This window comes from Panthera tigris, chromosome D3, assembly GCF_018350195.1.
Source record: "Panthera tigris isolate Pti1 chromosome D3, P.tigris_Pti1_mat1.1, whole genome shotgun sequence".
Lineage (NCBI taxonomy): Eukaryota > Metazoa > Chordata > Mammalia > Carnivora > Felidae > Panthera > Panthera tigris.
Genome location: NC_056671.1, coordinates 80,187,510 through 80,208,682, shown reverse-complemented (window position 1 = coordinate 80,208,682; position 21,173 = coordinate 80,187,510). Strand labels below are relative to the sequence as shown.

Below are 21,173 nucleotides of genomic sequence, written 5' to 3'. Positions count from 1 at the left end.
CCCAAGCACTGGGCACAGCCTCTGACACAGGCCATGGAGAACTGCTCTGCCACCCTGTACCTTAGGCCTTCAGACCTATCCCACAAAGGAGTTGCTCTGTGACACCGTGGATTCGGAACGTTGCTGGTTTCTGCCCTGACCCTGGCCCCCTCCTCCCCGACATCCCGAGGAAAACGGTGCCCTCCTCACCTCGGTGATAATGGCCTTGTGCCGCTTAATTCTCTTCAGTTCTTCTTCGCAGCTCATGACATATGATCTGGACAGAGGCAACGGCTTCCCATTCCGACAGAGAACCGTTTGGCACTTCCCCACATTAGCGGAGGTCAAGGTGAAGGACCCTCCTGGGTCCACAGGGTCGTGCTTGATGTGACAGAGGACGGCAGCACCTCCAAGTTTCTGCCCAGCAGTTCCCAGCTTCCTGGAATGCAGAGAGAGGGAGTCAAACCCACGCACGACGCATCACACAGCAGCTCCGCTCCTTCAGCAGGGGCCGTGCGCCCCGGGCGGGGCCGGGAGGAAACCTGGAACCTGGGGGTTCCACTCAGCCTCTGCCACCAAAGCAAGCACTGCTCCGCTTCTCCCAGGAAAAGGGCCGTGGATTCGGACAACCCCTACCCTGAGGTGTGTGCTCACACCTGGGGGCGTGGGGAGGGGGTGTCACTTTGCCACCAGAGGAACCCTTGTCCTGCCGCGTCCAGCCTGCTGCTCCCTTACTTACCACACCCCGAGGGACAGCAGGAAAAGGGCCTCTTTGCTCTCCGTCCACCCCTTTACATCCTCTCTGCTCCCAGCAGAGGAAACCGAAGAGACCACTAGACAGGTGTAACCATACGCCGACGCGTGTGCCCCAAAAGTACTTGGACTTTACAAGGACGTCTCCGGGACAAGCCTTTAATTACTGGACCGTTCACGTTCTTGTCTTACGTGGGCCAGTATTATCTATTCCAGAATGTTCATAGGAAGGCCTTTCTAGTAATTAAGCTCCAAAGTGCTCGTGATAAACCCTTTTATTCATGACCCCCCACCCCACCCCGCACCCCACAGACTGAGTCCACAAAGCACCTACAAGCTCCAACAAAGAGAGCCAAGAAATCCTACCACAAGCCCCGCAGAGGGCAAGGCCTCCTGGGCTCCTGACTTCTTGCTTCTGCACCAGCAAGAAGGTCCGGACAGACTCCTCTGTTTACGAGGGCAGACCCGCCTTCAGCCCACATGGAGCAGCCGTACCAGCAATGGAAACCAAACTGGGGCTGCCCACTCGAAGGCGTCAGGATGTCACGCGCAAAAACCCAGTTCCCCGAGGGCGGAAAAGATGACTGTGTGTGCCGTGTCCTATTAACAGGGAAAGGAAGCGGCATACAACTGACCCCGGAGATGGGCTGACAGTTTAGGTCTTTGAACTCCGGCCTGCGGACCCCCGGGACCAGCTGGGCTGCTTTCTCCCTTTCACAGGCACAGTGATCCCTCTCGGCAAAGCCAGAAACCCGATGGTACTTGTGAAAGGCACAGCTAGGAACCAGAGTTTAAGGTCCTTAAGTTCTTACTTCCTATTTGCTTGCCTGGCTATAAAATTATAAGCAGGCCTCTTCCGGGTGGGGGTGCGAAGGGCGTTCGGTTTCTGATACACCCGTGCTTTTTTTCCTGGGACACGATGGTAAAAACAGAGAAGGAGATAGATGTGCCTTGCGGTTGGAACCTTCTGTGGAGTCTTGCTGCCCCAGGTCAAATTCTGGCTGCCCCTCTAATAGCCCTTACGAGAAGCTGGCTTCACTTCTCTGTACCTCAGTTTCCCATCAGTCAAGTAAGAACAGTCACACTAAGTGTCTCACTGGGTAAAGTATATGTGATGCGAGGACTGGTACGTATTAAGGGCTCGCTAATTGTTAGCTGCTACCAGTATTTAGCTGCTACTGCTACACGCCCACTAGAATCTGCAAGTGAGCCTAGGAGCAAAGACCCCTCGCTGGAGCTGCCTCTACCAAGCTCTTCGGGAGGCACTGTTTATGACTCAGGGTGACTTTAAAGGCCGCTCCACAGGGGCGCCTGGGTGGCTCCGTCGGTTAAGCATCTGACTTTGGCTCGGGTCATGATCTCGCGGTTCATGAGCTGGAGCCCCGCGTCGGGCTCTGTGCTGACCGCTCAGAGCCTGGAGCCCGCTTCGGATTCTGTGCCTCTCTCTCTCCTTCAAAAATAAGTAAACATTAAAAAGAATTTTTTTAAAGGTTGCTCCAAACCAGCGAGAGAAAAAGGAGAGGAAGAGAAAAGCTCATCCTTGTTCTCCTGACCTTCACACACTGGTTCCCGGTCCCGCACGAGTGTTTGCAGGACAGAATTAATAGGCAATTCCTTCACAACCTACAAAGCCATTAAAGTGACCTAAGAAGGCACAGTTCTTTGAAGGAGGGGACGCCTGTAAACATTCATCCCTATGAGTTACGAAAAACATTCCAGTTTCTACGGTGACCAAAAGCTCTAAACTACATTCCTGTCATTGACTCGGCCTCCTACAAAGTTGTCTGAACATCAGTATGTCTCAAACGGAACACGGTGTGTCCCCGATGCTTACGCAAAAGCAGATCACCTGAGTGCATCTTGAATACCCACATGTGACAACAGTGCTTTGAGACTGTTGGGCAAACGCTCACGAGAAGGGCAAGAAAACACACGGCAGGAACTGTGCTTCACCTTTGCATAACAATGAACGTATTGACCATGTATTCTTCTTCATTTTTGGTTTTCTGCAGCTCTTCGGCCAAAATGTCACTCATCGTACACTGGAGAAGGTAGGGCACCTCCACGTTCCGGTCCCCGTCAAACACCCCGTACAGGGCCTCCCGGTTGTCACAGAAGTTGTTCACCGACAGGGCTGCGACACACAACCTGCAAAGCAAGAGTGATCGGTCCTAAGGCTAAGACGTCTTAAGTCATCTTGCCTTGCCCAGACCCACGCTGTTAACAGCCTTGTCTCCTCCTTCAGGACCTCGGACAGGTTAAGAATAAGTTAAGGTAAAGTCACCCCAGCTGATTCATATCAACTAATTTTCTGTAAAGCAAAGAATCATAAACATTGATACTTCACACCTGGCTCCCCCCAGCCCCTATCTTCTGATTTTAGCTTTATTTTGAGAGAGAGAGAGAGAGACTGGGGGAGGGTCAGAGGGGCAGACAGAAAGAGAAGCCCCGCGCTGTTAGTGCAGAGCCCAACATGGGGTTCGATCTCATGGTTGGTGAGATCATGACCTGGGCTGAAATCAAGGGTCAGATGCTGAATCGACTGAGCCACCCAGGTGCCCCTGATTTTATTTTTAAATGGCAGTGAAAAACCCGAGAAGAGGAAGTATGGGGGATAATACAAGACTCTGAATCCACGGGTTCACATTCGGTCCTAAAACATTTATTAAAGAGAACTTTCACACTGGGCAAAATGGAGTAACAACTAAAACAATGGGACCTTTTCTTACGCTTTTAATCTTTTTCCAAACAACTTAAAAAGGCAGGGGAAAAAAAACCTCTGAAACAACAGTATTCAGACACTGGATGATAAGAAGTGCAGGTCAGAGAGCGAGCTTGAAGCCTGCCCAGCTGATCGCCTGGAGGAAGATTCTGGAGGAGGGGGGTGGGTGGTTAGGGCCTCGGGCGGAGCCTGCTCTGGAGGCCTGCAGAGTCTCGAACCCAAATCCCATTGTTTCCAGGTAACTTAACCGTGGCCCACAGACTCTTCAAAATGAAACCCAGAGGGAAAAAAGGACTGGCGGACAAATAAAAATTCAGGGCATTAGTGAGTGCGGGGTAACCTCAAGCACAGGGAACCGAAGTCTTCAACAGAGCAGAGACAGGAAAACTTTTGAAGAAGTTAATGGTTGAAAAGATTTCAAATCTGATAAAAACTGTAAAGCTGTAGATACAAGAAACTCAACAAATAGCACACAAAAGAAAATGAAAGGAAAGTGTAACAATTACTGAAAATCAGGAATAAAGGCGGGCAAGTAGGGTGGAGGAACAAAATTTTTAAAGTACTCCTTGAAAAAAGCTGTCAACCTGGATTTCTAAACCAGTGAAAATTGCTTTCAAAAGTTAAGGTGCAAGAAAGACCTTTTCAGATGCACAATTTCCCACAAAAAAGACTGGCAGTATAAGAAATACAAAAGGAATACATGAAGCAGAAGGAAATACCAGATGGAAATCTGAATCTACATAAAAGAATGAAGTGTACAAGAAATGACAAATAGATGAGTAAATATAAAACTTATTTAAAGGTCGTTTTAGAAGAGTGGTTCTCAATGGGGGCAATTACCCCCGAGGAGACATCTTTGATGGTCGCAGCTGGGAGCGACGGTGCTGTTGGCACTTAGCGGGTAGAGGCCAGGGGCGCTGCCAAACACCCTGTAATGTGCACAGAAACACCTCCCTCCCCTGCCCACCAACTATCAAGAATTATCTGGCTCAAAACGTCAACAGTACTGAAGTTGAGAAACACTGCTTTAAAAATGACTATTTACAAATTATAACCATGTATTTTGGGGTTTATAACAGAAGTAAAACATGACAACAGCACAAAGACCAGGAGAGGGGAAATGGAAGCACACACTGAAAGGTTCTTATATGTGAAGTATTACAGTTTACCTTCAAATAAGAAGTTAAAGGTTTTACTACAAACACTAAACAAAATGGAATCATAAATAGTCCAAAAGAATGAAGAGAGATAAAGAAGAACAGAAGAGACAAATAGAAAACAATGAACAAATGATAAAGATCATTTAAAATGATCTGTAAAACTGATACGATTTAACCATATCAATTTCATTAAATATAAAAGTGGTCTAAACACTATCCCAAAAGAAAGTCAGACTGGATCAAAAAAAAAGCAAGACCTAACTGAATTTTATAAAAAGACAAATAGGTTTAAAAAGGTAAAAGACCTACTATGCTAACACCAATCAAAAGAAAGCTGGAGTAGTTACATTAATATCAAAGTATAATTCAGAACAAAGATTACAGAAAGTCATTTCATAATGAAAAGGATCAGTGCATTCATCACAAAGCTATGACATTTCAAATGTTTATGCACTTAATACAACTTTGAAATGCATGAAGCAAAACTGATAAAACTAGGAGACACAGACAAGCCCATAATTATGGTCTCTCAGCCATTGACAGAACAAGTAGATAATCAGTATGGAGATTCAAGACCTCAACAACAGTATCAACCAACTTGACCTAACGGACACCCTACCCCAACAACAGCAGAATACTCATTTTTTCAAATGCAGAGAATATTTACCAGTGTAGACCATATTCTAGGCCACTAACATGTCCCAATAAATTTAAAGGATTCAAGTCATTCAGAGTGCATTCTCGGGGCACCTGGGTGGCTCAGTAGGCTAAGCATCTGACTTTGGCTCAGGTCATGATCTCACAGTCCGTGAGTTCAAGCCCTGTGTCGGACTCTGTGCTGATAGCTTGGAGCCTGGAGCCTGCCTCAGATTCTGTGTCTCCCTCTCTCTGTGCTCTTCCCCTGCTCATGCTGTGTCTCTCTCACTCTCAAAAATGAATAAATATTAAAACAACAACAACAAAACAAAGTACATTCTTCAATCACATTGGAGAATTGCTTAGAAGGAAATTTACAGCTCTAAATGCTTATATTAGATGTTCTAAGCTCAAATCAGTGACCTAAGCTTCCACGTTAAGAAATTAGAAAAGTAAGAGCAAAACAAAAAGAAGAAGATAAAAACAAGAAGTCAGTGAACTAGAACACAAAAGCAATAGAGACAAATCAATGAGGCCAAAATCTGGGTTTTTTTTTTTTTTTGAGAATATCAATAAAATTAATAAATCTTAAACCAAACTGATACATAAAAGGACAAATTACCAATATCAGGAGGAGAGAGCGTGTGCCATTACTACAAATCCTACAGATTTTAAAGGATAATATTAACAAGTTTATGACAATAAATTTGAAACCTAGATGAAAGAGATAAATTCCTCAAGAGACACAAATTACCAAAGTGCATTCATGAAGAAATAGATAATCCCATAGCAAAGAAACAGAATGTGTAGTTAAAAACCAAAGAAAATTCCAAGCACAGATGGCTTTTATTGGTAAATTCTACCAAACATTTAAGGAAGAAATACTAATTCCGTACAAACTGTTCAAGAAAACTAAAGAAGAAACACTCCTCAACTCATTCTATGAGGCCAGCATTACCCTGACACCAAAGTCAAAGACATCACAAGAAAACTACATGCTAATTAATATCCATCATGAATATAGACATGAGCAACAAATTACCAGAAAATTGAATCCAGCAGCATATAAAAAGGGTAATATGTCATGACCAAGTAGAATTTATCCTGGGAATGCAACGCTGATTCAACATTCAAAAATCAATGTAATTTACCATATCGACAGATGAAGGAACAAAAATATGATAATCTCAACTGAATGCAGGAAAAGCCTATGACAAAATTTGATACCCATTATAAAAACTCTTAGCAAACTATGATTAGAAGAGAATTTTCTTAACTTGATAAAGGGTGTCTACAGGAATACATTCAGCTCTATTTAATGTGAAAGAATACATTCTCACCAAAATGGATGGATGATAAACACATGGAAAGATGATTAATATCATTAGTCATCATGAAAGGCAAAATTAAACCACAACGAGGTATCACTGTTAGAATGGCCACCACTGCCACCACCACCTGATACCAGGAAGCACCGGTGAGGCTGTGCAACTAGGATTCTCACACATTGCAGCTGGGAATACAAAAGGGTACAGCCATTATCAAAAGGAATTGGGCAGTCTTACAAAATGAAATATATAAACCTACGTGTAGGTATTTACACAAGAGAAAATGTAACGTTCACACAAAAACCTATATGCAACTCTTTCTAGCATTTATACTTGTATTTGCTAAAAACCTGAGATATCCTAAATCTATTTCGAATGGTGAATAAACTATGAATAAAAGGAGCATGGGGCATCACAGATGAATGAATATAAAATGCATTATGCTAGGTGAAAGAAACTAGACCGAGGGGGCTGTATTCTCTATAATTCCATCTATACAACATTCTAGGAAAGGCAAAACCAAGGCAACAAAAACAGGTCAAGAGGTGCCAAGGGCTGGGGTGAGCAGAAGGATGACAACAAGGGGCACAGGAGAATTCTGGGTGTGATGGACCGGCTCCGTACCCTGACTGTGGTTACATAATGCCGTTCATCAGCACCTGCAGAGCTATGCTCCTACCAGGGTGAAGTTTATTGAATGTAGGTAACTTCTTACTCTCTAGATAATAATAAACATTTAAGCACCTGATACGAATGATGCCTAGACAGAGATCTGAACCTGAAAAGATAATCCCAGCTCTCAAGGAGTTAGGAGATGAATAGCAGTAATAACCATTATCCTTAAGCATAGCTCACACTTAAATAGGGTTTTACCATATGGCAGACGTTGTTCCAAGTACTGCACACACGTGTGACCCGGGATCCTTACAATAACCCTATGAGTACAGGTAGGATTTAAAAAAAAATTTTTTTTTTAATATTTGTTTATTTTTGAGAGAGACAGAGACAGAATGCGAGTGGGTGAGGGGCAGAGAGAGAGGGAGACACAGGATCCAAAGCAGGCTCCAGGCTCTGAGCTGTCGGCACAGAGCCCGACTCAGGGCTTGAATTCACCAGCTGTGAGATCATGACCTGAGCTGAAGTCGGACGCTCAGCCGACTGAGCCACCCAGGTGCCCTGGACAGGTAGGATTTCTAGTGCCACTTGAGAGTTGAGGAAATTTAGCCGAAGAGGGCTGCATAACTGGCCAAGGTCACACAGCAGAAAAGTAGGAAGCCCAGGTTCAAAGCCAGGTAGCCTGGCTCTTAGCACTTTGTAATCCTTGCCTCCATTTGTTAATAAGTCATCCTAAGTTATATGGCTATTTGAAGCAAAGTAAAATTTAATACTCATAATTCCACCTTCCTTCTGTAAGCTCCCCTTGCTACTCAGAATGGGGGTGCATAAAAACATCTTTCAAAAATAGAGTAGTGATTCTTTTCTACTGAGGTTTCCTGTTTGTTCTTTAGTCTGAGAAAGAATCTAAATTACCCAGTTGTAGCTCCTGCTTGGGTTTCCCCAAAGGATCTGAAATGACCTGATAGGGAGGGAACACTGCACCCCTTGGGGAGGGAGAAAAGAGAACAGACATCTGAGATTGGGAGGCAGGGACAGCTCCTCTCCTTCCTTCAAGATGGCAAGCAGCAAGCTCCTTGTTTACACGACCACTTTATCTTTTTTTTTTTTTTTTTAAGTTTGAGAGACAGTGTGCGCATGTATGCACACACATGTGGAGGAGGGGCAGAGAGGGAGAGTGTTAGAGAGAGAATCCAAGCAGGCTCCCAAGGCCAGTGCAGAGCCTGACACAGGGCTCAACACAGGAAACCGTGAAATCATGACCTGAGCTGAAATCAAGAGTTGGACATTTAACCGACTGAGCCACCCTGGTGCCCCTACATGACCTCTTTACAATTAGAAAACAAAAACAAAAACAAAACGCTTGAGAGACTTCTGGCAAAACCAAAGGGTAAAAGAGCAAGGGGAAATGAAGGGAGGACCAGGGGTGACAAGGACTTCTGACTGAGGTGCCGGTAACATTGTATTTTTTAATCTAGATGGTGGTCTGCAGATGTATTCACTTGAGGACCATTCCCAGAGTTGTATGCTTATTCACTTTTCTGCACCTATGTCATACTTCAATATAACAACATATTTAAAAGTAACACAGAAGGGGGAATTATACGGGAAAAAAAAACCTAGTTGGTTCCTTTCTTCATTATAACATACGAGTAGATAGTTTTAATATCCAGAGATGTTTCAAAACCAACCTTTGGTTTCACACAGCGGTCTAGAATTAGAACACTTGATTATAACCAAGACATAAGGTCTTCTAAGTTAAAAAGATCTCCAGAAAGGAACTCTGGGTGCTTTAAAGGAATATACTAGGGGCACCTGGGTGGCTCAGTCAGTTAAGCGGCCGGCTTCGGCTCAGGTCATGATCTCACGGTCCGTGAGTTCGAGCCCCGCGTCGGGCTCTGTGCTGACAGCTCAGAGCCTGGAGCCTGTTTCCGATTCTGTGTCTTCCTCTCTCTCTGCCCCTCCCCTGTTCATGCTGTCTCTCTGTGTCTCAAAAATAAATAAATGTTAAAAAAAAAAAAATAAATAAATAAATAAAGGAATATACGGATTTCTCCCCCAAATACAATGATAACACAGTGCAAAATACACAGAACGAATACGACAACCAAAGCTCGGGCACAACCTTTATCAGGCAAATGGAACAGAGGCGCCGAGATGGGGACTAGACCTATTCTCTGGACCGCACAAAGCCAGGGCACACCCTTAGGGGAAGAAGAAGGGCTCAATGTGTCAGACCCAGAACTTGAATTGATTCTACTTTCTATCTCAAAAAAGAAGAAAGCAGTCCGCATGGCAACCACAATTGTACCTTTTATTTTCCATGAAAGGTATTCAGCTAGTCAGTGGTTCCCATTCCTGGATGCACATTAAAATCACCTGGGGGAGATTTTAAAACATTCTGAAATACTGGGCTTGGTTGAAGATTATTTTTTTTAAAGTTCCTTACCTGATTCTGATGTGAACCCAGGGTTGAATACTAATTTAGGTAGTACTGAATCGTGTTCCACTTGGTTCTTTCCCTGTTCCCAATATTTTGTGTTCTGATACCTTAGCTAATTATGACTATTCTAATTTATAGGATTGTTTCCCTTTCTGGTACTAATTACTAATACCTCTTCATAAAAAGCAAGCAAGCCTGAAGAGCTTGATTACAATTCTCAGGAAAATCAATATTTGCATGTAGGACAAGGAAGGAAAAGAAACTGAGACGGACAAGTGCCGGTGGCCGGACCAGCAGGTGATGTCACAGGGAATGAACATGAAACTCCTTCCAGGATAACTTAGATTGTAAAAACTAGCTTCTTAGAACCCTGACTAATCAATACCGGAAGTGACTGAATATGGACAATCAAGGCTACTTCTCCTTTAATACTAGCCCCTGTTTTGCTTGGCAAACAGGCTTCAGAGAAAGATAAAGAGGCTTTTCAAAAGGGCAGGGATGCATTTCAATACTCACGTCTTCTCCCAACACTGGAGTCTCACACAGACGTGATGTGTCAGTTACGCCGTATCCTAGCAACATCTCACAAAGAGAAGAGTGTGTGATGCCAAGCAAGGCTTAACCTAGTGTTCAAATGTAAGTCATGAGGTGGCCTCGCTTTGGGGACTCCTGTTCAAGTAAACGTTACCCGAGGAAAGTGTGTGCGAGCACTGGGCATCTTCCCCACTAAAGAAAGGAGGTGGGGGGGAGGTGGTTCTCACTCCAGAGTTTCACCCACTTGTTTTTCACTCCTGAAGCTTCGGTGTAGCCGTGGCTCCATACAGCTGGGGCTCCAGATCCATCTCCCGCTGAAGGCTGATCAATCTTGAAACAGCGGATGTTACTAACGAGAAAAGGAAGAGACGGGAATCGTTAGAATCAAATAATGTGTGAATTGCTACCTTTGTCTGCTAAGCGCCAGGTACTTACCACTCCTGTGTTTAATGTGTCTGAAATCTTTTATCAGCCAGAAGAACTAGCTACTCAACAAAGCGAAAGCAAAGGAGCGTTATATAGACAGAGCCTGAAAACTCGTTTTCGTCAGCGTCCTAGGGTGGTTATTAGAGACCTTTACACATCGCCCTAGATGGCGGCTGTCTCCCAGGAGCGAGAAGGACCCCTCTCAACCTCGGCACGAGAAAAGAAAACATTACGTTGGGTGTAGTCTTACAACATGAACACCAGATTTGAAAAGTAAGAAATCTAAGCCACAATTATACTGTATTTGAATGCTGTGAGCAAATTCTGCAACATTCATCCTCAAATCCAATTTCTGCCCATTTCGCCCCTTCAGAGGTTTCACAAATCCTGAGGACTTGCCATCCCCGAAGCTTCCGGTTCTTTCCTCACTCGCACGGCCATTCATGCTAAGACTAATAACCATAAAATTATGGAAGGGGTATTTCAACAAATCACACATGAACTATGTGGATTTAAACTGGGAGAGAAGTCATCTCACTTGCCACAACTGGCCCAACGGGACCCAAGACTGAAATACTAAAAGCGTAAACTCTTGAATGGGGTTTTTAAAATCCACCCTACTAGAAAGCATTCTGTGCCCCCAAACAGGAAATTCTGCAGATGTGAAATAGGTTTTTAAAAAGGCTGGCTACCGCATGGTGAACTTAATCCCACTTATAAGTTGCTACTAGTTTTCTCCCTCTATCACTTAAGAGAAAAATCATGTGTGTCGTCTCTTAACACAAACGCTTTTGTCATGACCCCAAGAATTTATCTGTTGGCATTCATTAACTCCAAAATACAACCCTTCAACTTTAAGAAGGAAATCTATATCTAATTGCATTCACTTTGATTTTAGAAATAGCTGGTGGCGGTTTCTTTGAAATTTAAAAATATTTCGTGAAAGAAAAGTTTCTACTCTCAATCGGCAGCAAACATTCGCTCTTCCCTTTATCCTCAAAAGCCAAAAAAGCACCAACGGAAAATCCTGAAATGAGATTAATACCTTATTTTACAGCAGGGCTATTTATCCTCTTTTCAGAAGTTGTCATTCCTACCAAGAAAAGAGGGGCATTGAATGAGTCTGCCGTTATCTGCTGTTCATGGGACCCTGCTAGCAGATTTCACCCATGCACAACGGTAAGCACATGCAAAGGGTTTCTTAGTAAGGCATCACTAAGGGTTTCACTGCATCTCTGCTGCCTTTCTGAATTCCAGAGAAAAACTGAAGGCTCATTTCTAAAGACAGTTATGCTTTTTATTATAGAACACAGAGCCTTCAAAGAAATAATGCCACTTCCCGGCCTGAGTATGAACGGAAAAAAAAAAACAATCCTTGAACTACCCCCGCCCCCCAAACGCTTCCCAGTGAAGCAGGGGTTTCTCCTTCTCTGCCCAGCTGATACAGGGTGGCTGAGCAGCTGTCCCAAACGACCTGAACGCTGACTCTTGCACATCTTCCGAGGAGTGTGAGAGAACATGCGAGCCGGAGCTCAGTCACAGTCACGCAGAAGCGTCAGCCTATGCCCTTACCGGGTCTCACACAGAATAAACAGGCCATCCCTCCAACAGCACAAGAAATACAGTAGATACGGAAGCTCTTCCAAGTTATTAAGAAGCCACAGCCTCCCAGCTGTGAAACAGAAGGCATCGTTTTTACATAAAAGTGTTATGTGGGCCCCCGGGTGGCTCAGGCGATTAAGTGTCCCACTCTTGATTTCGTCTCAGGTCATAATCTCACAGTTCCTGGGGTGGAGCCCGTGTTAGGCTCTGCGCTGACAGCAGGGAGCCTGCTTGGGGTTTTCTCTCTCTCTGCCCCTCCCCCCCACACCATGCGAACTCTCTCTCAAAATAATTCTTTAAAAGAAAAACTGTGATTTCATTGTCTGTTCCTTTTTAAAATTTTTAAATTTTTTTAAATTTATTTTTCGTAGCTTATTTGAGAGTGAGCGAGCACGAGTGAGGAAGGGGCAGAGGGAGAGGGAGAGAGAGAGAATCCCAAGCAGACTCTGAGCTCTCAGCGCAAGGCCTGATGCAGGGCTTGATCCCACGAACTGCGAGGTCATGACCTAAGAAGCCGAAATTAAGAGTCTGACAACTGGGTCACCCAGGAGCCCATGTCTTCTTTTTTTTTTTTTAAATCTTAGAACACACATCTGATGCTCTGTAGTAGCTCAGGCCAGTCTAGTAACATGTCCATTGCAGAGACTTTAACAAATAGATTTTTCTTACGGATAATAGTGGGGTAATCATAAATATGTGGTTTTGCATCTTGTTTCTAATTACATCATGAACATTTTCCCATGTCACGTTATATTCATCCTAAATATAATTAGATTGATGATCACCTCTGTGCCTAAAATGAATACCACAGTTCTGATTATTTTTTAGAATGAATTTTGCCATAGAAAACCTTGATCTAAGTATATGAATATTTTTAAAGGCTTGATACACAGAGTCCATAGCTTTTAAGAAAAGTTATATTCAATTTACAGTACTCCAGCAGCACCAATTTGAGGGGGGAAGTATAATATTTCCTTGATATACTAGTAAGTTTGAACATGACATTTTCATGCAACTATCTGTACTTCTTTTGTGAAATGTTAACCTCCTTCACTTATTTGCTGTTCGAGTACTTTTCTTCTAAGAACATTTTTTAACAAGAATATTAATGCTTGTATTTTTCCTGGTTTTTTTTTTTTTTTGCCACTGTTTCTTCTTAGTTTGTCATTTGCCTTTTAGATTTACTCTTGGTTTTTTTCCTGGAAAGAGATTTCAAACTTTTGTGTATACAAAGTATTTTTAAATACTTAGAAATATCAAAACCAATTATATATATTGATTTCTACTTTTGCGATCCCCACCCTCCCACCCCCACCTCCACCTCCCACTTTTGGACAGAAAAAGATGTTTTCTGGCTTGTGAATATATTCATGTGATTTTTTTTCTTACTTTTAGAAATTATTTCATTTTATAGAGTTCTTTAATTTAGCTTTAATTTATTTTGGTGTGTAATACAAATTCAACTTAATTTTGATATAATTGTTTTATGCAAAATTTCATATATTTATAAAAATACTCAAAATCTAGCTGCGTTAAGATGAAAATATATTTTGATAATCCAGGTACTCTTAGTTCTAGAAGTCTCTTAGGACTTCCTCCTCATCATATGGAGGAGAAAGCTGAGGTCTGGACAGACTCAAGGATTTGGGCCGAGGCTCCACTAACTGAGAAAAAGTACAGAGCGCCTAGACCCCCTGCAGCTCTCCTAGGACACTCTGCTTAGGCAGTACTCCTCAATTATAGACTGAAATCAATCAGTACCTGAAACAAACAGGCACTAACTAGGCCAATTCCATCCAGGAATCGCCTCGAGCGATATTCAGATTTTAGCTGGCAGTAAACACCTAGGATAATATTAATGACTGCTCTTTTAAAATTCTCCTCCTTTTCAGTTTTGTTCTAAGACAACGGAAGAGGACTTTTAGCAGGAGACAGCACAACAGGGCTTAAGCATAGAAGGCAAACACAATGACTAACGTGTGTCAGTGTCCGAGACTTAAGCTGGCTGCAAGAAAATTCAGAAAAGTTTAAAGAAGGTAATGATGACCATCCATAATCCTATCATCCAGAGAATAACACTATTTTAACATTTTTATATCCTTGCAGGCATTTTCTAGGTGTACACATGCACACAAATTTATTTTGGAAAAAGTGGGAACATACCATACAAATATTTTGTAAATATTCTTCTCATTGAACTTCATACGTAGGGATCTTTAACTCTACATCATTTTAAGTGTATTATTTTGAGAGAAGAGAGGGTGCACGTGCATGCATGGATGGGGGAGGGGCAGAGAGGGGAGACACAGAATCTGAAGGGAGCTCCAGGCTCTGAGGTGTCAGCAGAGTCGGACGTGGGGCTCGAACCCATGAAGCGTGAGATCATGACCTGAGCCAAAATCAAGAGTCAGACGCTCAACTGACTGAGCCACCCACGGACCCCTACAGCATTGTTTTTAATGGCTATATAATATTCAATTATGAAGCACAATTCTCTTGACAGACATTTAGAGTTGTGTGAGAAGAAATTTTTAAAGACGGTTTTTTTCTAATGAGGTTTCCTCCTTTAATGTTTTACCCAGTGAACTTCAACCTGCAATTCTTTGTCGACATCAAGAACGACACCGTATCAATGAATTCTTTCCCCAAACACGATAACTTAGCAGGATCTAACTATCCCACACTCCCAGTTTTGTTTAAACCATCTGCATTTTACCAGATTGTTAGTTTTTCCCACATCATGCATCTCTTTCAATCCTTTCCTAACATTTGCATTAAGCATCACACCATATCCTCAGTAACTGAGATGTAAGTTTATGTCTTAGTTATTCATGGCTCTCCTCCGCGTTTTTCTTTATATCCACCCCCCCCTCCTTTGTATTCATTATTCTCATTCTCTTTTTGCCTGGATACTTCCTCAAAGACTTTCTGAAAGGACACTTGAGTATCCAACTGTTTGAAATTGTTTTTGGCCCTCCATTCTGGTGAACTATGGACTCACAAATCGCTCCAAATGTGTGTAGATACAGCTAAGAAGCCACCGGGCACTTCATACTGTTTAATGTTTTCACTGAGTTACAAATCGCGCTGTCCGTGAACGTGGACAGGGCTGCAGGGCATCACGAGATACTTACTTCAGCAATTCCAGGGTTTTGTGATCAAGGGCAAGTCGGGGGTTTCCAGTCAGGTCTAGTTCTTGTAGTTTTGGAGGCAGGTTTTCTGGTAAAGTGACTTCGCTTAGCTCATTACAGCTCAGGTCCACGCACTGCAACAAGAAGGGGAAACCGGAAGTGATGGCCCAGACAAGTGGTTCAGGTGGCTCTATGCTCCTACCCGTTGCTTGAGAATCAGCCTGCCATTCACTAGACTATGCTGGCCAAGTGCAGAAAAATAAGATTGTCTGCTACCCTCCCATAAACATTTAAAACAGATTCTGCTATCTGCAGCTAAAATGTTCACTTTCTTTGGTTAACACAGAAAACCCATGTTCTTTATTCTCCCCCTCGTTATCTTTTTAAGTTTATCTCTACATGTAAAACAACAAGCATTAGCTGAAAATCCCAAGGATAGTTTTTCTGATTGCTCACAAAATCTCCACACCTGTTATGGCCATAAGGGGTAGAGTCAACATCGAAATGGAACTTTGAAGGGGCTTCCTTAAATCAAAATACCTGCAAGATGAGGAAGGCAGGGACACCTTCAAAATGAGAAGATAATTCAAAAGAAGCTCAATAAGAAACTGGTAAAAGACTAGCTGTTGGGCCTGCCTGCCGCCTGCAAGGAAAAAGGCAGGAGTCAAATAAGGATCCCACCCCCCAGGCATCCAGTACCTAGATCTTCCACCAGCTCCTGCCTAAAATCACTCGAAAACAATGACAAAAAGGGTCAGCATGTTGATTAGAACAAAACTTGTGTTATCTGCGAATGGGGATAATACCTCCTTTCTCACAAAACTGAGGTAAGCCCTAAAAGAGGTGCTGCGTTTGTGTTCTGAGAGCAGGGAACCGGAGGAGAAGGTGGCTCACCATCGACAAGAGGGAAAAGGAGTAATTGGCAATTTTTCCGGAGAAAAGAACATGTAATCCACTATTTGGCAGAAAGGGGTAGGAAGAATTCAATTATCCAGCTTGAGGCTGCACCTTCTTATGATTTCAGAAAATGCCTCAAGAGCCTGTTAAAAATCTTAAGATGGTTTGAAAGGCAAATTGTATCCAAGAATTTCAGAATCTTTAAAGCAGACAAAATCATCTTTTTTGGAAAAAATTTTAACTTAAATCTGTTATGGATTGGGGAGGGACAGAGACCGAATGAACACCTATATTTTTGGAGAAAAATATTCTCAACTGACTTCAAATAATGCAATGTTTCCACACAAATTGTTTTATACCCTTGCTCTCAAGCAGTAGCAACGATATAAAATTATATTGTAATTTTAATTACTTTGTATTATGAGAGTGTTGTAACCACTTTATAAAAAGTTGGACAAGTGGAAAAGCTTAGAAAACTTGCCTTTTATATGTAGTGCCCTAACATAACCAGTGTTAGTATCCAATTTTTCTTATTAATATAAACAAAAATTTAAAAAAAACATAAATGTAGATACAATTTCATCACTTATTCCATATCTGGACTCCTAGCACCTTTAATGGCAGAAGACATATATTCATTGAGCCTAAACATCAATAGAGAGGTGGTCATCTTTTTGTTTTGTTTTTCCATTTATAAATAATGGTTGCATCAATAGTCAACTGGACTGTAATGAAAAACCGCTAATACTGAGAATACTAAAGATGGGCTGTTCCATCAGGATAGACCGTGTACATCAGCACAGAGAAGGCAAATGCTGCCAGTGCTATGTGCTGGGCAGTGATGAAACACAAGCTTGAGGACTGGCTGGTGTGCGTAACTTAGAACGGGTGGTTGACAGAAACAAAAACAAGGTCAGAGCATGAACTATGGGGAAAGACTGTAGACATCTCAGAACATTATGGAATTTTATGAAATTGATAGGCATCGTTTTCTAATTTCACCTAATGATTTAAACACTCATAGCTCTGCCGGTGTAAAATTGCTCATTCTTTAAATTACCAAATTATAAAATGAGTTCAGTAAGGTGTTTATTTATGACGACAATGCTGGCGTTGTCTTTATAAATAATCCTCTCAGAAGTGGTGCTTACCACCATCAAGTCCCTCTGTCTCTCCCCCTTCCCCCTCCCCCCAAGGCCCTTAATTCACTGCAGCCAGTTCCTGTGCCCTGTCCCACAGTGTTGTCGCCTCTACAGGGAGGTCTGGGACCGCGGGGGTCCTGACTTTGCTCTTGTCTCATCTCCCTCCGGCCCACTCCCCACAGGGCTGTCAGGGGGACTGTGATGTGCTTAATCCCATCTGATCGCACTCGGGCTTGTCTTTCAGTCACTCCCTACTGCCTTCCAATCTGCCACCAGACTCCTCAGCCTGTCAAATAAGGCCCTTCATCTCCACCTTTCAGCACCTGCTTCCCTGCGCTCTATATTCAGCGGTGTCACAGTTAATTCCAGTTCCCGCGTGTGTCATGTTCTCACTTGCGCTCTGCACATACTGCTCTGTGACCGGGACTCTTCAGGCTTTCCTCGCCCCTTACCTGGCACAATCTGCCCCATTCTTGTCAGTCTCAACTCGACGCCAATTCCACTAGGACCCCTCGTTCAAAGTTTCCGCTTACTTATTCCTCCCATTAGACTACGAGCTCCTAGAGAACAGGGCCGGTGGCTCCTCCCCCATGTCCTTAGTGCAGCACAGAGAACAGATGCCCACAAATGCCTGGGAATTAGTAGACAATTATTTGTTGAACAAAGAAATGAACGAATCTTCCGAGAAGATCCTCCAGTAATTCAATCCGCTAGGATGGAAACGGAGATACGCGTGCTGAGATTGAGTTCAGTCTGGAGTAAATAGCATAATGGCAGATAAGGAGAGAAATACCCTTTCATGGTTCTATACATTGGAGGAGGTTTGATCATGAAAATTACAGGGTGTTGGTTCCCAGCGCTGACCTACTGGCATTAACATAAACAGTCAGTGCTCTACTTACAAGCTCTATTCCTTATTCTTTTAATAGTCTTCCACAAACACTTGTTGACTGAGTGGTTGTAATGGCTACCACTAGGAAAACAGAAAATTTGGGGGTGAGACTGGAGAAAACAAATAGTACTTGCGTATTCCATGACGTTTAATGTATGTTTCTCTATTGTTTAATGCATTAAAATTTTCTTGAAAATACATTACTAAATAGAATGTTAAATCAGCCTACAAAGTTACCTTTCCCTCTTTCAGGCCTATTTTAGGACATAGCTTACAAAAACTACTTGGCTATAGTACAAAATTCTGGTAAGAATACTCAAAACAGAATTATCCAACCCTTGGAAAAAGTGAGATAACTCATAGTTGGAGGAACTCAAGATTTAGAGGGAAAGACCGCTAATACGTTTAGCTAAGAGCACAGGAAAATAATCAGTGCATCTTAAAGAGAACTGATCCGACATTTAAGTATAATTATCACCAAAGCTCTGATATCTTTATTATGTTTTCCTCACAGAACCTTACCAAAGACACGGGCGTATCACTTTTCACAGCAGCGTATTACCTATTATCCCCCCAGTAATCGCCTGGACTGCCCGGAAACAGCAGAGTCACCTGCTAACCCTGAGCGATTCTGCAACCGCTTGCTTCAGCCTTCAGACCACAGCCAGGCCACCAGCGCAGCCACGCGGCCCTCCAGAGCGCAAAGGGGCACTCCCAATCACCTTTGCACTCCCGTGCCCTCACGGCGGGAAAAGCTGCTGATGTAATTATTTCTGTAATTGTTCAGAAATGTATATTGTTTAAAACCGCCCCACCTTTTAGGGAGTTGCAAAAGAAGACCTTTCATCTTTTATAAAGCCTTCCCTCTCTGTATTTACATACACTGTGATTTTCCTCCGAACAGGTTCACTAATTTTCATTACGAATTCCTAAGAAGCAAATAAATGCAAGTGTTCATCCAAAAGAGCCTTGATTTAGCACCTACCTGGTGGCAGACAATAAGCCAGACGTCAGGGATCTACAGAGACGGCATCACAGTCCCCACCCTGGGGAATTCCCAGGCCAGAGTGGGAAATGATTCTCCCTCCAGCTGCGAATCAGTAATAGGTACAAGTGTGCACGGGTGTGACAGGTTAAGGCTTCCGAGAGGGCCTTCCAGGAGGGGATTTTTGTGAAGAAGCGAAGATAACGAGGCAGAGAAAACAGGAGGGCATCCAGGGAGAGAGAATAGCACACGGCTTACCAGGACACGAACCACGAGTGACTGGCGTGGCTGGGGATGGCGGAGAGGCAGGCAGGGACCAGATGGTAAGCTAGAGACTGTGTCTCAGGTAGAAGTGGTCTGTACTACCTCCCTCTCTTACAGTTAGGAGACACAGCCTTTTAGCTTAATAGTAAAATAAATACACACATGTATCGTTTCTCACTATGTAACTTGTAGCCAGATTCTCTTGAAACACTTAAACTATAGTTATTCCTGATGTTGTATAGACTAAGTGGTCATTACTGTAGGACGTTCATATATCTAAGTAAACTTGTTAACTAAATGAGCCAGTGAGAACCTGTCAAAGATACTCAGACTCCAAACCCAAAGCTGGAGTTCTATTTTTCTATATAGGGGCGCCTGGGTGGCTCAGTCGGTTGAGTGTCTGACTTTGGCTCAGGTCATGATCTCGTGGTTTGTGAGTTCGAGCCCTGCATCAGGCTGTCTGCTGACAGCTCAGAGTCTGGAGCCTGCTTCGGATTCTGTGTCTCCCCCTCTCTCTGCCCCTTCCCTGCTCAATAAGTCTTCCTTCTCTATATTTACATATACTGTGATTTTTCTCAACTGGATTTTAGATTTAGAACACCTCTATTGGCAATAATTTGATAAAAACAACAATCAGGGTAAAAATTTCTTTTAAAAAATCCTCATTCCACCAAATAGTATTCCATTTCCCCAAACACGAATTCCTTTAAACACTGAAACTAAATTATTTGCAAAATTTGGCTTTAAGAAAAGGCATCCTTTAGGGGGCACCTGGGTGGCTCAGTCGGTTGAGCGTCTGGCTTCGGCTCAGGTCATGATCTCGCGGTTTGTGAGTCTGAGCCCCACACTGGGCTCACTGCTGTCAGTGCAGAGCCCGCTTCAGATCCCCTGTCTCCCTTTCTCTGCCCTTCTTCGACTTGCGCTCTCCCACAAAAATAAATAAAAATAAAAAAAAAAAAGAAGGAACGAATGCATTCTTTATATAAACTGAGCAATTCCTTTCCATCGCTACTTCTTAAAATTGGTTATGTGTGCCTTTGGAAGGATGCAGTGGTAGGTATATCACAGAGTTACAGGGCACCTGGCCCATGCTTCTGTGGGCTTCAGTTTTACTCAAAGATGATGGACAGAAAGGGCCTTTATGTTTACACGAAAACTAACAGAAATGGTAAAAAGCAGAATGCAAAAGGAGTGTGTGATTTTAGATTGCAGAGGAGACTTGAGAGAAATTTGCTTGTGATTTCAGGCCATACCCCAGACTTCTGGGCCTATCAGCTCACTTCTCTTCAGCCTTAGGGGCAGGAGACTTTGAAGAGCATGACGGTGACCACGTCACTGCCTACTTCCTGAGGACTCAGCCACGAGCGCTCCTTTCGTTCATCTGCACGTATCCATGCCCCACCGCATACGATGCACGCGGCATTTTGTTGGAAAGGACATGGCTCTGAAGTTAAAAGGATCTGCTGAAATAATTGTTTCAACTAGAGTTTAAAAACCATCAAACAAACTAGTCTGACTTAATTCGTTACTCCAGTTTTGAAAGAGCATATGCAGTCCCGGCTCCCTGCTGTTCTGTCACGAGTGAGGCAGGGAGAAGAGTGGCATGAACGGCCACCTGTGGTCTATAGACGCTGCGTCATCCCTTTCCTTTGCCCTTGTCAGGA

General features: G+C 43.2%; 1 protein-coding gene and 1 long non-coding RNA gene across 2 annotated transcripts in view; one reads left to right on the top strand and one right to left on the bottom strand.

The window, feature by feature from the left end:
• Positions 1-21,173, bottom strand: part of PHLPP1 (PH domain and leucine rich repeat protein phosphatase 1) — a 212,512-nt gene that overhangs the window by 2,802 nt on the left and 188,537 nt on the right. Inside the window, exons 13-16 of the mRNA XM_042961325.1 lie at positions 15,333-15,463; positions 10,415-10,519; positions 2,686-2,880; positions 190-418 (exon numbers count right to left, since the gene is read on the bottom strand). Of these exons, the coding sequence (XP_042817259.1) occupies positions 190-418; positions 2,686-2,880; positions 10,415-10,519; positions 15,333-15,463 (660 nt within the window). The remainder of the gene's footprint in view (positions 1-189; positions 419-2,685; positions 2,881-10,414; positions 10,520-15,332; positions 15,464-21,173) is intronic.
• Positions 10,441-19,909, top strand: LOC122232308. The gene is made up of 4 exons (XR_006209641.1): positions 10,441-10,597; positions 11,678-11,775; positions 14,091-14,234; positions 18,775-19,909. It is a non-coding gene; the product is annotated as an uncharacterized LOC122232308 (long non-coding RNA).